Here is a 17,305-nt window from a genome sequence, read left to right as displayed (position 1 = left end):
AAAAAATGCCATTGAAAGCGCTTAGATTACTGCTACTGTAAATAAAGTGTACACACTAACAGAAGAGAACGCCTCGCGTTATGAGCTTATTTACAGGCGATAAGAGGTTTCCCGTCTCCTCCCCCATCACCTCGTCCACGCCTTCCTTACTCCCTTCTCACCCCCCCTATCCCCTGTGACCCACGACCTCCTGCCTAATAATTGCATTTAGGCCTAATTGCTGTGAAAATGGCACCTTTTGTTTACCAAGTCTTCTTGGGCGGTGGGTGGGGGAGGGAAATGGAAGAAGGCAAATGTGGAGGGGAAGGGGAGGCAATGAATAGGCGAAAGAGGCAGGGGGGAAACAAAGAGCATCTCCGCACAGGCCAGTATGTGGGCACCCAGGGAGACCTAGCAGCAGAAAGAGGATGTTGCGTTTGCCCAGTGACTTGCATCAGAAGGAACAATAAATGTTTTAGGATAAAGTTAAAAAAAATGAGGGATGTTAACTTTTGCCTAAATGTTCGGCAGCTTCCGCCTTAAATAGAGGTGCCAATCTTTGGTGCAACTCATGGACGCTTTACTAATGGTTCAAATGCACATAAAATGACTCGAAATATGTTTGAAGTTATATAGCAGTTAGACGCCTGCATCTTCCAAGCACTGTACATCACGCATGCTGTTATTAAAGATGTAAACGCGTTCAAATGCACATAAAATGACTCGAAATATGTTTGAAGTTATATAGCGGTTAGACGCCTGCATCTTCCAAGCACTGTGCATCATGCATGCTGTTAATAAAGATGTAAACGTGTTCAAATGCACATAAAATTACTTGAAATATCTTTGAAGTTATATAGCGGTTAGACGCCTGCATCTTCCAAGCACTGTACATCACGCATGCTGTTATTAAACATGTAAACGCCATCAAATGCACATAAAATGACTCGAAGTATGTTTGAAGTTATATAGCAGTTAGACGCCTGCATCTTCCAAGCATTGTACATCACGCATGCTGTTATTAAAGATGTAAACGCGTTCAAATGCACATAAAATGACTTGACATATGTTTGAAGTTATACAGCGGTTAGACGCCTGCATCTTCCAAGCACAGTACATCACTCATGTTGTTAGCTGAAAAAGATGATAAAAGCACGGTCCCAAAAGTGAAAAAGGACCGCGCTGCAGCCGGAGCATGGTGATCTCTTGTCTTTATGTGTTTAAACACATGACCCCATAAAGATAAGAAAGTGCTTCACGACAGCCGTGAAGCAGGCGACCCAGTCTAGATCGCAAGCCAAAGGGCGGCAACCAAAAACCCTCATTTCCAATGGCAGGCCACCGTTTAGTATAAACAGTGACGCTGGCCAATGGAAAGGAGGGGCGGGGCTTCAAGCCCTCTACTGAAACTCCTCATTAGCAATAAATCTCGCCGAACGAGCTACGCATGTGCGCAGCAACGCTAGGCGAGACCTAAAAAGTAATCTGTTTATTGTATATCTTGAAAAGTAATTCATTTAGACAAGTCCATTAAACTGCCAACAACAAAGTTTCATTTATGTCACTAAAACTCAGGGTCGGGCTGCAACAGAAAATAGGGCCTAGACCCAAGGATGTGGCCTAACAGCTAGGGTGGTCGATCCCAAATCTGAGTAACCGTGTTTGAGTTTCGGCAATGACGCTCAACATCCTGTGATTCTAGGAAAACCACTTAATCGCCACGTGCCTACCAAAAAAAATGAATGTGTCCTGGTATAAGCAACTGGTGCTCATGTAAAGTGCTCTGATACCTGATAACTTTAGGTCACGTTTGTGCTATATAAAATTGCTTAGGAAAAAAAAGTGAAAGCGGCCCCCATTAGCAAACAATGTGTAAATAGTGCCCCACATTTGCAAGTAGGCAGGGCACAAGTCCTAAAAAAATAAGTGGGGGGACGCTCCAAGTTAGGTGGTGTCACCGGAAGTGACGTCTCAACAGGAAGTGATGTCACGAAAGGTGGCTTGCACCATCAGACTCATTGCCTCCCCTCGCTCACCCATTACATGCGATTGCATCAGAGAAGCCAGCGCGTGAGCAGCGTTCTGAATGAGCTCCGATCTCGCCCCAGAGAGGCCAAGGAGTGAATGTATGGCTCCATTTGCTCCAGTTATCGAGCTCTCAAGTTTTCCACTGTCATGTGGGCGATGTCAGCCAGTCCAGGTTTTGCAACTTTCCTTGCTTTGCGTTATGTATAATATTATAATAGTAATAATGCAGATAAAATTCCAATCGCACGGATCTCTCGAGTCACTGGGTAAAGGGAGATCGACGGGGCGGCCGTGCGGGCAAGTAACGCCATAATTGAAAGTCCAGCTTTTGGGCAGGGGGGGTGGCGTCCATCCGGTAAACACCAAGTAAAATAAGTGGGGGGATGCAGTCCACCCGCGTGGTACCCCGACTCGAGCCCTGCAAGTAGGGCAGTTTTGATATTATAAAGTTAAGCTGCATAGGTGTTTTGCAGCTATGCAACGCTGCATGCTTTTATGGTATTCTGGCCAATCACTGGTAAAAACCCAGCCCACTAGGCCACAAAACAGGCCACTAGCAGCAAAACACCCCACCCCACACTGACTATCAGCCCCTACTGTCGGGCCCTGCCAGATTGCCTCATAGTCCAGTGCGACCATGCCAATGCACATCTATTTCGTTTCGAATGCCCTCCTGACAGAGTGTACACAGGCGCCTAGAACTGAAGAGAAGGCGCATTCCTCTCCGCCTGGCATGCGTTCCGTGTTTTGCTGCTACCTTCATTGTTTGGTTGTCAGGACCAAAGAGGGATGTATTCCGTGCCAGGCCCTGAAACTAAAACCCTGTTCATTTCAATGACGATCAAAGCAGCTGCACCGGAAGCAGTGTGCTCCATGACTCACTGACACTTCCTGCAGCCCTCAGAATAATGTCTGACCGCATCTTTTGTTTTTGTTCTTGCAGGGGAACCGTGGTCGGACGGGCGTGGTCATCGCAGCCTACATGCACTACAGTAACATCTCCGCCAGGTATGATTGACGCGCACGTTGTCCATTGTTTCACAGAGAACAGCACCCTTTACATCCCGGACCTCTGACAGGGGGACCGGCTCTTCTTGGAACCGTCGCTAGCAAAATAAGATGTTTGCTCAGGGCTCCTGGAAAGATTAGGCAGAGGGGCCCGTCATTGTGACTGACTCCTTCCCAGATCCGGGCCTCTAAAAGAATGGGAGACATTGAAAGAGCCATCCACAAGTCAGGCACAGTCAACACATGCCTAACTCTGGGCAAGCCATGTTCGGGTCAGGCATATCTGACAAGGAACTAGCTCCGTCCCCTCCTTCCCAAAACAAGGCTTTACTGCTCCCCTTTCAGAATTGTAAGATTTCACAGAGGAACACATCCTCAGCTCTTCTTGGCAGGCTCCCAGGCCCCCACCCCCGAGTGCTTGTCTGCATAACTCACAGACTTGTTTGGCATTGTGCCTACTGTGCCTACTTTGGAAAGTATGAAATGCCAAGCCAGCCTTTTCCAGGATTTGAACCAGGAACCACAAGTAAACACACCCCCTCCAGCAACTGAGACGGGGTGCCTTTTAAAATAGAAGACAGACTATGATGAGTGTGCCAGTGACGTCTGTGCTCTTTGTTTGTACTCCCTTACTCTGTGGGCTCCATTGATGAAACTCTGGCCATGCATGTGTTAGCTTTCCCTTCAAGGCCCAGTGGCCCCGGTGCCTGCGGGCGGATGTGTCAGTCAGTGTAGATTCAGTCCAACCATAACATAGAGGCGCCCTTTGCTGCTCTGTTATGGTTTGGCCCCATGAGTCTGTCAACTAAGGATCTAATATATTAGTTACTAACAAGTTAGTTTGTACCTGGGGGGTCAGCTTCTAGCCACAAGCCCATACACTGTGGTCACTGATGCTGTGGTCAGGACATCATCCCCACTGCCCATAAGATATTGTGTCACACTCACTATGAGGGGGTCAGGTTTATGTCTAGGCCATTCCTTTCATCCTAGACCCATCGCTAGTCCTTATAAGTTAAAGTTGATGTTCATATTGGTATCCATGGTGGTCAATTAATAATATTGTATCCATTATTCCAAACCGAGTGCCCCACAATCCATAGGGCCCTCACAGTCATGTTGCTCTTTACGTGGTTGAGATGACAAAGCTGGAATCTCTGGTTGTGAACTTGCAATGCGAGGATCCATGGTGGTGATAAGATACATTTGGTACCTGGAGTACTCTCAACATAGTGTTGTTAGCCACTGATGTAAGAGTGTTTGGTTTCCATGGTGTTACTATTGTATCTCCGCATCCATGCAGGGTTCTCCAAAGTCGGTCCTCGAGGAACGGATCCATGCCAGATGTTTAGCATCTCCCCATGTAGATACATGTAGTTATCTTAAAGACCAACTTTGGAGAACCCTGATCCATAGCAGTGAGGCGTTTCAATTGGTATCCAAGACAGGGACATGACTATACATCACTATCAGCATCCGCGCACGACATCCGAAGCTGCCATCGGAGTCTTTTCTGCTGAGCATAAGGCAGAGGATCCAATGAAGAACAGTGCAGGGCTGATTCACAAAGAGACTCCACACTCGTGGCGGTGGCCACGCAGTCGTCGGGGAGTCTCCACACTTGTGGCGGCCGCCACGCAGTCGTCGGTGAGTCTCCACACTCGTGGCGGAGGCCACGCAGTCGTCGGGGAGTCTCCACACTTGTGGCGGAGGCCACGCAGTCATCGGGGAGTCTCCACACTCGTGGCGGAGGCCACGCAGTTGTCGGGGAGTGTCCATACTCAGGGAATGTCCACAATGAGAATCCTCATTGTGGAGACTCCGCCGCGAGTATGGAGACTCCTCCACGCCTGTGGGGCCTCCGCCAAGAGTGCAGAGACTCCCCCACGCCTGTGGGGCCTCCGCCACAAGTGTGGAGGCCCTTTCTGAATCAGGCCCTGGTTTACCAAGTCTAGGATCACAAACAAACGTATTACAGCCTACTTGCACCGCGCCAGCGGTTGGGTTGGGGGTCACTTCCCAGAAGGTTCAAGAAACCTTTTAGCCTGATATGTAGATGTGTGGCAATGTTCGTTCATTTGTTTCCATGTTTTTAAGTTACATTTTTGGAAAATTGTATGAAGTTATGCATAATTATCTGAAATGCGAATCCATGATGTCGGACTATATTTTGAGCACAAAATGCTTCCTCACATCAAAAATGTATGCAAACCCATATTTTGTGATTTAAAAAAGCATAAAAAACACACTTGCCATGAACAGCCGCTCACATTCTGGTTATCCATGTTGTACTTCTGCTCCTGCAGTATAATTTTACTGCAAACTGCAGCACAATTATGTGACCTAATGTAATGATATATGTTTCGTAATTTTGCTTAAAAAGTGTAATGTGAAATTCCTGAAATTTCCCAAATTCTGCCAGTACAGTTTAAATTTTACCCGGGACTACTTGTAGAGGCAAATGAAAGATTGTTTCAGTGCTTCTAAACACACACACACACACACACACGCACACACGCACACACACACACACACATTCAACTGACTGAAAGGCCGCACATCTCGGGGAGCAGGCCAAGCCTGGTGGTAGGCTGGTGTTCTGGAGTGCTAATAGTAATGTCTAACATGGCACTGAAGCCCTGTGCTGCCCCATAAATGCACATGTGGGGTTGGACCTGGTAAGACTTCCCATTGTTAAACTGCAGGTGCAGGACAGAAAGGATGTGGCTTAACGACTAGAGCGGTCGACCTCAAATCTGGGGAACACGGTTCGAGTCTTGGCAACGACGCTCAACATCCTGTGATTCTAGGCAAATCACTTAATCTCCCCGTGCCTAACAAAAATGAATGTGTCCTTGTGTAGCGCAACTGGTGCTCATGTAAAGCGCCGTGATACCTTTGTGTCAAGTTTGCGCTATATAAAACTCAGAAAGAGAAAAAATATATAGTGGCCCCAAAGTAGGCATCTGTCCTTCTGTTTTGTGGGGCTAATCTTTTTTTAATTTAAAGTAACAGGTTTTTTTACATTTTATTTATTTTGCGTGTTGATCATAGGACGAGTTTAAGTGACTTCTGCATCATTTAAACACTCCTGTGGGATGTCACCTAAGTGTTTCTGGACTCAACCACTAGATCTATGCATTTTATGTGAGTTTATTATAGGCCCAAGCTCATGATTATGCCCAGAGGAAATGTCAACCACAATAGAGGAATTGGCATAATTTTGTTATGCTAAATACCTGAAATTACGCCCTCATGCTATGTTGTATAATTACACAGCGTTCACAGCAAGAATTTATCACGGGAACGATGCGAATGACTTGAAAGCACGTGGCTGTTGTAACACTACTCGTGTTTTGACGCTATTTTTTTTACTGTGACATGCGTCCTCTCATTCAAAATGGATGAGGGTGCGTTTCATGCAAAAACGGAGCGCTACATGCCATAAATGCATTTCACATCATCGCCCGTAGTTTTGTGTCATTTTCCTGAAATTACAAGTAATTAAGTGAGAGCACTTTCGCGCACCCCTGCTCAAAAGAACCTATTGTTCAGTACCTTGCTTTTGTCCCCGCCCACAGTCGCAGAGGACTTGCGGGGTGTCAGATGGGGAGACACAAGCTGACGGTCCCTTTCTCTTGCAGCGCAGACCAGGCTCTCGACAGGTTTGCCATGAAGCGGTTCTATGAAGACAAGGCGCTGCCGGTTGGACAACCCTCGCAGAAGAGGTGAGTTGTAGCCCCCGCTGAGCTGACTCCCAAACACCTGAGGCCCCTCTCTTAGAGCACTCAGGTCTGGAGACTGTGAATTCTTTGTTTGAAACTAACATTACAATCTTATAAGAAAGTGGCAGGTTACTGATTTACTTTTTCTAGACAATTCACATGCATGTACATAGGAAGCATGTTTTTGGCGCAGTTGATGCCAGCTGGCGTGTAATAAGAAAGCGAGGCTGAGTCAAGTGTGGAAGAAGCTGTAATGCTAAAAGTCACTCTACATCCTGCAGAATATATAGATGCTTTGTCCAATGATGTGTTTGCATTTGCATAGGTGTCATACTGGTGCATGCTGGGAACAATGGATGCTGATGCTTTTACTGTAGTGAGGCTCGTGTTGACATTGTCACGTGGCCGTGGTCGAGGCTCTTATTTTAAACTCTTACCGGGAATCACAAACAATTCCAGACCAATTCCCTAGATGGCGAGATCATTCCAAACACGCGCAGAATACAGAGCACGAGCTGCAAAGAACTAATGCTACAGATGAGTAACTTGTACCTACTATCATTAAATGATGCTCTAGGTGACATAGGCAAGAGTCAGGCAGGTTACAAACATCTCTCCATGGAACCTACGACAATATTGTCCCAGTTAAAGGTGTACACACCTTCTCTCTTGATTCCCAAAACTGGTTTACAAGCTCAGAATTTGCCCCATCGGATTATAATCCAGCAAATCGAAAATTCACACCCCACTCACTGTCATGCGGTCCCAAGTGTGTACAAAACCGAACTGTCAAAGTCCTGGCTGTAATTGCAACAGTGCTGTGCACCTGCAGCCATGAGCTAGGGAATTCAGCATTTGCATTATTTGTAGGTTGTATGGCAGAGACCCACCTGCCTGTCACCTCTTTGGCCATCATCACCCATGTTCACTTTATATTGTAGCATTATAGGGGGAAGATTGACAGCCACTAACAATTAATGACAAGCGGTTGTATCGCTACAATGGAGTATTCCCTTTATATTGTAGCACAGTAGGGGGAAGATTGACAGCCACTAACAATTAATGACAAGCGGTTGTATTGCTACAATCAATCAATCAATCATAGGCATTTGTATAGCGCACTGCTCACCCGGAGGGTCTCAAGGCGCTGGGGAGGGGGGGGGACACGCTACTGCTCGAACAGCCAGGTCTTGAGTTGCTTCCTGAAGGCGAGATGGTCTTGCGTTGTCCGGAGGTGGATGGGGAGGGAGTTCCATGTCTTGGCTGCCAGGTAGGAGAAGGATCTTCCTCCGGCGGTGGCTCTGCGGATGCAGGGGACGGTGGCGAGAGTGAGGCTGGCGGAGCGGAGCTGGCGGGTGGGCTTGTGGAAGGTCAGGCGGCTGTTGAGGAACTTGGGGCCCAGGTCATGGAGGGCCTTGTGTGCGTGGGTGAGGAGTCGGAACGTGATTCTTTTGTTGACGGGGAGCCAGTGCAGGTCTCTCAGGTGTCCGGAGATGTGGCTGTGTCGGGGGATGTCCAGGATGAGTCGTGCTGAGGCGTTCTGGATCCGTTGGAGTTTCTTCTGGAGTTTGGCGGCGGTGCCGGCGTAGAGGGCGTTCCCGTAGTCCAGCCGACTGGTGACGAGGGCCTGGGTGACCGTCTTCCTGGTCTCGGTGGGGATCCACCGGAAGATCTTTCGAAGCATGCGCAGGGTGTTGAAGCATGAAGACGAGACGGCGTTGACTTGTCTGGTCATCGAGAGGGAGGAGTCCAGGATGAAGCCTAGGTTGCGTGCGTGGTCCGTTGGCTTGGGGGTGGCTCCCAGGGCGGGAGGCCACCAGGAGTCGTCCCAGGCGGAGGGTGATGATCCCAGGATGAGGACCTCCGTCTTGTCTGAGTTCAGTTTCAGGCGGCTGTTCTTCATCCATTCGGCGACGTCTTTCATCCCTTCGTGTAGGCTGGCTCTGGCGGCGTCCGGGTCGCTGGTGAGGGAGAGGATCAGCTGGGTGTCGTCGGCGTAGGTGATGATCTTGAGGTTGTGTTGACGTGCGATGGTTGCGAGGGGGCTCATGTAGACGTTGAAGAGGGTGGGGCTGAGCGATGACCCTTGTGGAACGCCGCAGATGACTTCAGTGGCCGCTGACCGGAACGGGGGGAGGCGGACTCTCTGGGTTCTTCCGGCGAGGAATGAGGTGATCCACTCCAATAGAAAGTGAAATACAATGGAGTGTTCACTTTATATTGTAGCACAGTAGGGGGAAGATTGACAGCCACTAACAATTAATGACAAGCGGTTGTATTGCTACAATGGAGTGTTCACTTTATATTGTAGCACTATACGGGGAAGGTTAAAAGGCCACTAACAACGACAAGCGGTTGTATTGCTACAATTGATTATTCGCACAGCACGATAAGTGAAAGATTGACAGGCCACTAACAATCAACGACAAGCGGTTGTATTGCTACAATAGAGTGTTTGGTCTTTATTACAGCACTATCGGTGGAAGATTGACAGGCCACTAACAATCAACGACACACGGTTGAATTGCTACAATAGAGTGTTTGGTCTTTATTGCAGCACTATCGGTGGAAGATTGACAGGCCACTAACAATCAACGACACACGGTTGAATTGCTACAATAGAGTGTTTGGTCTTTATTGCAGCACTATCGGTGGAAGATTGACAGGCCACTAACAATAAACGACACACGGTTGAATTGCTACAATAGAGTGTTTGGTCTTTATCGCAGCACTATCGGTGGAAGATTGACAGGCCACTAACAATCAATGACACACGGTTGAATTGCTTCAATGGAGTGTTTGGTCTTTATCGCAGCACTATCGGTGGAAGATTGACAGGCCACTAACAATCAACGATACACAGTTGAATTGTTACAATAGAGTGTTTGGTCTTTATTGCAGCACTATCGGTGGAAGATTCACAGGCCACTAACAATCAACGACACACGGTTGTATTGCTCTAATGGAGTGTTCACTTTCTATTGCAGCACAATAAGTGAAAGACTGACAGGCAACTAACAATGAATGACAAGTGGCTGTATGCTACAATGGAGCCTTCACTTTTTATTCCAGAATTTTTGGTGGAAGATTGAAAGGCCACTAACAATTTGCACCAAACATTTACATTGCTACAGTAAAGTGTTCACTTTATATTGTAGCAGGATAAGTGGAAGATTGACAGGCCGCTAACAGCAACAAGCGGTTGTATTGCTACAGTGGGGTGTTCCCTTTATTTTGTAGCAGGATAAGTGAAAGATTGACAGGCCACTAACAACGACAAGCGTTTGTATTGCTACAATGGAGTGTTCACTTTATATTGCAGCACTGTAGGTAGAAGATTGACAGGCCACTAACAGTTTACGACAAGCGGTTGTATTGCTACAATGGAGTGTTCACTTTTTATTGCAGCACTGTAGGTAGAAGATTGACAGGCCACTAACAGTTTACGACAAGCGGTTGTATTGTTACAATGGAGTATTCGTGCAGCACGATAAGTGGAAGATTGACAGGCCACTAACAATCAGCGACAAGCGGTTGTATTGCTATAAAGGAGTGTTCACTTTATATTGCAGCACTGTAGGGGGAAGATTCACAGGCCGCTAACAATTAACGACAAGTGGTTGTATTGCTACAGTGGGGTGTTCACTTTATATTGCAGCACTGTAGGGGGAAGGTTTACAGGCTGCTAACAATTAACGACAAGTGGTTGTATTGGTGCAGTGGAGTGTTCGCTTTATGTTGCAGCACTGTAGGGGGAAGGTTTACAGGCCGCTAACAATTAACGACAAGTGGTTGTATTGGTGCAGTGGAGTGTTCGCTTTATATTGCAGCACTGTAGAGGGAAGGTTTACAGGCTGCTAACAATTAACGACAAGCGGTTGTATTGGTGCAGTGGAGTGTACGCTTTGTATTGCAGCACTGTAGGGGGAAGGTTTACAGGCTGCTAACAATTAACGACAAGCGGTTGTATTGGTGCAGTGGAGTGTACGCTTTGTATTGCAGCACTGTAGGGGGAAGGTTTACAGGCCGCTAACAATTAATGACAAGTGGTTGTATTGGTGCAGTGGAGTGTTCGCTTTATGTTGCAGCACTGTAGGTGGAAGGTTTACAGGCTGCTAACAATTAATGACAAGTGGTTGTATTGGTGCAGTGGAGTGTTCGCTTTATGTTGCAGCACTGTAGGTGGAAGGTTTACAGACTGCTAACAATTAATGACAAGTGGTTGTATTGGTGCAGTGGAGTGTTCGCTTTATGTTGCAGCACTGTAGGTGGAAGGTTTACAGGCCGCTAACAATTAACGACAAGCGGTCGTATTGATGCAGTGGAGTGTACGCTTTGTATTGCAGCACTGTAGGGGGAAGGTTTACAGGCCGCTAACAATTAACGACAGGCGGTTGTATTGGTGCAGTGGAGTGTACGCTTTGTATTGCAGCACTGTAGGGGGAAGGTTTACAGGCCGCTAACAATTAACGACAAGGGGTTGTATTGGTGCAGTGGAGTGTTCACTTTATGTTGCAGCACTGTAGGTGGAAGGTTTACAGGCCACTAACAGTTTACGACAAGCGGTTGTATTGCTACAATGGAGTGTTCACTTTATATTGCAGCACTGTAGGTAGAAGATTGACAGGCCACTAACAGTTTACGACAAGCGGTTGTATTGTTACAATGGAGTATTCGTGCAGCACGATAAGTGGAAGATTGACAGGCCACTAACAATCAGCGACAAGCGGTTGTATTGCTATAAAGGAGTGTTCACTTTATATTGCAGCACTGTAGGGGGAAGATTCACAGGCCGCTAACAATTAACGACAAGTGGTTGTATTGCTACAGTGGGGTGTTCACTTTATATTGCAGCACTGTAGGGGGAAGGTTTACAGGCTGCTAACAATTAACGACAAGTGGTTGTATTGGTGCAGTGGAGTGTTCGCTTTATGTTGCAGCACTGTAGGTGGAAGGTTTACAGGCCGCTAACAATTAACGACAAGTGGTTGTATTGGTGCAGTGGAGTGTTCGCTTTATGTTGCAGCACTGTAGGTGGAAGGTTTACAGGCCGCTAACAATTAACGACAAGCGGTTGTATTGGTGCAGTGGAGTGTTCGCTTTATATTGCAGCACTATATTTGGAAGACACTTCTGACACTTTAGTGTTCGCTTTATATTGCAGCACTCTAGGTGGAAGACTGACAGCCACTCACAATCAGCGGCACGCGGTTGTATTGCTACAATGGAGCACTCACTTGTATTGCAGTATCGTAGGTAGGGGATTGTCAGGCCGCTCGCTTGCATTGCTACCAATGAGAGTAGCATCCATATGATAATACAGTCAGTAATTATAACCCCTAAGTGTGCTCGATTCCGCAGGTTAAAAGTTACAACGTGGAGTCCCATCTTTATGACGTCACAGTGTGTGGGCCACACTTGGAGCAGCCGACAGGAAATGACAATCGTTGCTCAGGTTCCCTAGGACTGGCCTTTGATTGCTGCAGGTTTGCTGGCTGTACCTTTCATCTGGGAGATATCCAAGGCGAGGGGGTCTTCTTTGCACTGAAGGGTACTTAGGCCTCTGGGGGGCGTTACCAACAAACACAGCACGCAGTGTTGTACCCCTGAATAGCGGTTCTGTGCCATGCTAATGCATGCTGCCTCATGTTGCACGAAAGGCGATATTCTGGTCTCCACGGAATCACCGCTGAGCGCTCTCAGCTTCCGGTTTCTGCATTGTTTCTGGAAACTTCCTCCTGCTGCGATCAGGACTGATAGCGCGTGCTGGGACTCTGGGCTTCCTGCACTCTGCAGATAAAGGCCCCGTGAATAGAGCCCAGCTCTGCCCATCAGATATCCAGCCACCGCAGCTCCTGGCCCTCGGAGCTCTGCGTTTAAAGCAACAGGGCATGCTCAACGGCGCGCTTTGTGCCACTTGGCCCACACTAGCCACGTATCATTAACCGACTTTAATGCCTTCCATTTGTAATGCAAGTGGGTGCATGTAATCCAAGCGCCAGGTGGAAAGTGGACACAAAACCCTTTCATTCAATCACGTATCCTGTCATGGATGGCTTCAATGAATCCCTTCCGTGCAACATGTGACCTCAAGCAGAGCTGAGTATTCCAACGTGAACCGCGTGTCTGCAAATTCATGACTAGGCGGGACATCCGTATAGTTCCAGACAGTATCCCCATGTTGTAGAGGTGATGTAGGGCAGGGGTTCCCACAGCTCACAAAGGGCAGAAAGTGCTCCATTGGCATTAATGCAAGCGAGGATGATGGCTCTCCTGTCCCCAGTTTGGTCATGAAAGACAGTGATAATTAGGGTGCGGTTGACCCCACACACTCCTGAACCCCAGTAATGGTAGCTTGGCCACTGGAGCGATGGAAGCAGAGAGCTTCCTGCAGCCAGGATCATCCTATCTCTCCGGAGGATTCATTGGCTGACGCACTGCATGGGACGTGCCGCATCTCTCTCAGACAGCTCCCTTTAGAAGGTGGGTTCCCCTGTTATTCCACAAACAAGGTTACATTTGAAAAATAAAGTACTTTTGCAGGGGTTCAGAACCATCATCTTATGTCATAGCCATTCTCTCGTAAGTAGGAAGGACGTGAGTCAGTATCCGTTTAAGGGTACACATCTGTATGTACCAGATGTATTGTATAGCTCATACTGCCCCTAGATGGGGCGCTGAAGATGGAAAGTGTGCTATACATACCATGTGGGGTGTGTGGTTGGTAAGGGGTTGTATTTGTTTTTGATCCTGTGTGGGAAGTGTTTCCATGTCATATGTAATGACCGCCAAGGTGCGGTTATCATGTACTGGGACGCAGCGCTTAGCAGTGTGATGAATGAAGAAGTGTGATAGAGAGGCACCCAGTTCATCGTTTTTAAGGTGCTGGCAGCTTTGAGCACCTCTGCAGGTTCCTTTTTGGCACTTCGCATCACCGTACTTCTCACAGCTGGCTCCTGCCCTGGGTTGTCGATACTGAGTTATTTTGTATAAAGTTAATTATGCTGAGTCAGCACAGATTGGAGGGTTGGTGGGGAGATCTGCTGGCCTGGACTTGGTCCTATCATCCCATATCTGATGATCTCATTGTGAGATGTCAAGAAGATATGTAGGAAGTTTGGACCTGCAGTGATGGACAAAATGACAGTCCTCTCTTAAACGGGTACACTACTGAGTGAAGCATCACGGTTCTGTGAGTACAAGAGGGTCGGAATAAGGAGATTGTTATACAGCCTGAATGAAACTTCCATCGGGTGCCGGACACTGAGCGTTGCGGTACCAGTGCCAGCCAGGAGGGTTATATATGAGTTGACATTACTATATTATACCCAGGCTTGCAGTTCTCGCATCGTGACATTTTTGTTTCGCTCCCTGAAGCCACGCCCCCTCTGTACTTTTCTTTCTGCCAATGACTGTGCAGCCTCCAGTCTGGTGACCCCACACAGCAGCTCCAGTGCTCCCGAGAAATGTTCTTAGTACTGTCCGGTCACAGGGAGATGCCCAAGATGGGAGTGAAAAAATGAAAGCTTAGGGTGCAAGATCAGTGTTTCTCACAGAAAACAGAAAGAGCAGCCCAGGGTGTGCAAAGGTGAAAAGTGTGTCTCTTGCAGACTTGCACGCGTTTGTTAATCATACCATTACTACCCTTAGCCACACGTTTTTATGTATGCATGTTTACTGTGAAACCTGAACTATTACACTCTTTTCAGTTGCCTAAATTGTTTTTACAAAAAATCCCTTTTCAGTGTCATGGTTAAAAGTTAATGCACGAACAAACAGCACATGTTCCATGTCAACTAACATCTGCAATCAAATATCACCAGTTTGTGGAAAAAAGTTGTGTAAAGACGTAAGTTGTAACATTAGGAGAAGTAGGAAGCCCCACAAACGCTTTATAGGAAAACAATTGATATCTATGTGAGACTTTGTTTGTACAGCAGTAACTATACACATCTAATGGTCAGCCCATTCCTCATTTTTAATGCTTGTTAGGTTTGGCTTTAGCCCAGAACTTCAGACTTTACTACATTTAGATATATAGTATAAGTACTTAAAGGGGCTTTCAGCCAGCTCTTTTCTTTCATTCACATATATATATATTGTAGATAATTCTAGGGGCTTTCAGGCAGCCCTCTTCATCCGTTAGTCTGTTATTGTATCAGCCACATTTTTCTTCCACGCACCACAGCATACCGCATTGGGTTGTGGACAGTGCTTAATTTGAGCCAGTGATTTCCTGTGCTTTGCACCAGCACTTAATGGACAACACAGGCACTTATGACAATCTGCCACACGGCGGCACCGTTTGTCTAATTTAGTGATAAGCACCACAACAATTGTTTGTTAATTCAAAATAGATTCAAACGTTGCTAAGACCTGCCGCCCACGCCATTCTTGTAGCTTTGGGGGCCAGGAATAGTCTAAGTTGTCACACTTGTACGAGTGTGTGGTTAATCGTTGTGTTAGTACTGTCATTGGTAGCCCTGGCAGGGGCAATGGGTGGTGCAAGCTGTAGTTACTTCATGACGAGGGCCCTGGGAGGTATATATTTTGGAATTACGCACTGGTTGTGGGTCAGCCCTCTTTAGCCACTGGAAGCTTTACTGCATTCGGCCTGTTCTCAAGTAGTGCCTCCACATCCCTACAGTGCCAGGAACTACTACTGAATATGGGATTTTTGAGCTTTAAGAAAGAATACTTTTTTGCTTTTAGCCATTGTAGTTTGTAAGATTGAGGCGGGTCTGGTAGCTTTCCTAGCAATTAAGGTTTGCAAAAACCACGACAAAAGAAAACACGCACAAATGTACTTCAAAATAGCACTTTGAAAGTTGTTGGATTTAGTTCTAGGGTTTAACTGCTGGGTCCTGTATTGCACGCTGTGAATAGGACAAGCCTGGTTTGCACAGCCCTAACTACACTACGAGTTTTGCAGAAGTTGAAAAGTTTCATGGTTTTCCTTCATTCGGGCAACATAAATTCTCCCCATAGGGAGATCATGTATATACTATTAGAACCCACCCAAAGTCACCGTGACCCATGCAGTGCTCTTCACCCTACTCGCATCATTTTGTGCTACAAAACCTACGAAGAATTTTCCCCTACATACTTACCTTTTTGTTGGAAAGTGGATTATTAGTACGGGCAAGTATATATCTGCCGCTCACAATAAGGCCCATAATGCAGTATAGGGCTCAGACTAGGTCTTAGAAAATTATTGCTATGCTCAACCCTTGGTAGCTTGGTGCGAGCAGGCAGGCTTAACTTCAAAGGCCGGTATGTAAAACATTTAATAACACCCAATTCAGTAAATAGTTAAGACACAATGCATAATAAAAATCCAACACCGATTTATAAAAATAGAAAATATTTGTATCTTTAAAATTACACCAAAATGACAAAAACCTAATGTAGGGAACCATAGATATGAATTTTCAAAGATTTAGCAATTTCTTGCACATAGAAACCTACAGCACCATATTGCAATATATGGTCGCGATAGACCGACCCAAAGTTAAAGTTTCAGGCCAACCGCGATGGAGTCCTGCTTGGCGACCACTCGCAGAAGGTCCGGGTCACAGTTTTTACCTTCGGACTTGGAAACTTTTCTGGAGTTTTTTCTCGCGGGGTCCCTCGATGCTCTTCACCATGCCAGATTCTGTGGGGGACCGCCGGCCTCGGATTTCACCTGCTCCTGGTCCAACTCTGGAAGTTGGACCTACGGAGCTTTTCAGCGGGACGAACCTGGATGGCGGGCCGGCTCGTGGTTGATTTACTCATTGGGGCCTGGATGAACAAAGCGCTTCAAGTCCATTGCGAAAGGGTAATGGTAACTGGGGCATCCCGCAGCGGTACCAAAGGAAGACATCAGACACTGTACTAGATTTTGGGCACAGTACTATGTTCATAATTCACTTGAAGGACCCCAACTCTACTATTGCAATAATTCTGTGCTAGTGAAGCAGGCATGCGGGATGGAGGGAACACTACAGATGTTTGAGAATCATTAGAAAAATAAATCAATGCTTGTGCAAGTTGTAGGAGATTTAGCTCAAACTAAGATGAATTCATAACCCTGGTGAGTATCCTTCTAAGTGGTAAAAACCAAGGGTGTGGAAGCTCCAAGAAGTATCTGAGAGATATGGCTACACAGCAAATGAGACATCAAAAAAGGTGATTTGGCTGTAGGTAACCAAATGCAATGGCTGCACTGAAAGATGACATCTGGGGGCAATACAGAAGTAAAAAATAATGACATAAATGAACATTTTAAAACATGCCTCGGTGTAGCACAATGCAATGTTCCATAGTTCTCATGTTCCAAACTGGTTTATTAAATATCTTAAAGATGAAGTGGGTTACCGGTCTCCAGATGTGCTTGTGAACAGTAAATTGGCCTTTATGAAGAATTACATCTGGTTATTAGTCAGCCAAAGAAAAGTCACCCAGAAGTAAGGGCTTATATGTTTGAGTTAGATAAACACATTTTCTGGGATTCTCAAAAAGTTCGAACGGTGCCTCCGAGAAGCCGCGACAGTCACAGATTTCCGTGAGTGGTTTCTTGCAGC

General features: G+C 46.6%; 1 protein-coding gene across 19 annotated transcripts in view; it reads left to right on the top strand.

Annotated features, from left to right (window-relative positions):
• TNS1 (tensin 1) overlaps positions 1–17,305 on the top strand; it is a 1,878,049-nt gene that overhangs the window by 1,523,757 nt on the left and 336,987 nt on the right. For all 19 annotated transcript variants that reach the window (XM_085649989.1, XM_085649997.1, XM_085649992.1 and 16 more), the window contains 2 exons: positions 2,951–3,015; positions 6,660–6,743. In XM_085649989.1, coding sequence (XP_085506115.1) covers positions 2,951–3,015; positions 6,660–6,743 — 149 coding nt within the window. The remainder of the gene's footprint in view (positions 1–2,950; positions 3,016–6,659; positions 6,744–17,305) is intronic.

This window comes from Triturus cristatus, chromosome 3_2 (genome assembly GCF_964204655.1).
Source record: "Triturus cristatus chromosome 3_2, aTriCri1.1, whole genome shotgun sequence".
In the NCBI taxonomy this organism is placed as follows: Eukaryota; Metazoa; Chordata; class Amphibia; order Caudata; family Salamandridae; genus Triturus; species Triturus cristatus.
Note: the sequence above shows the minus strand (reverse complement) of the source record. Positions and strands in the feature narration are given on the sequence as shown.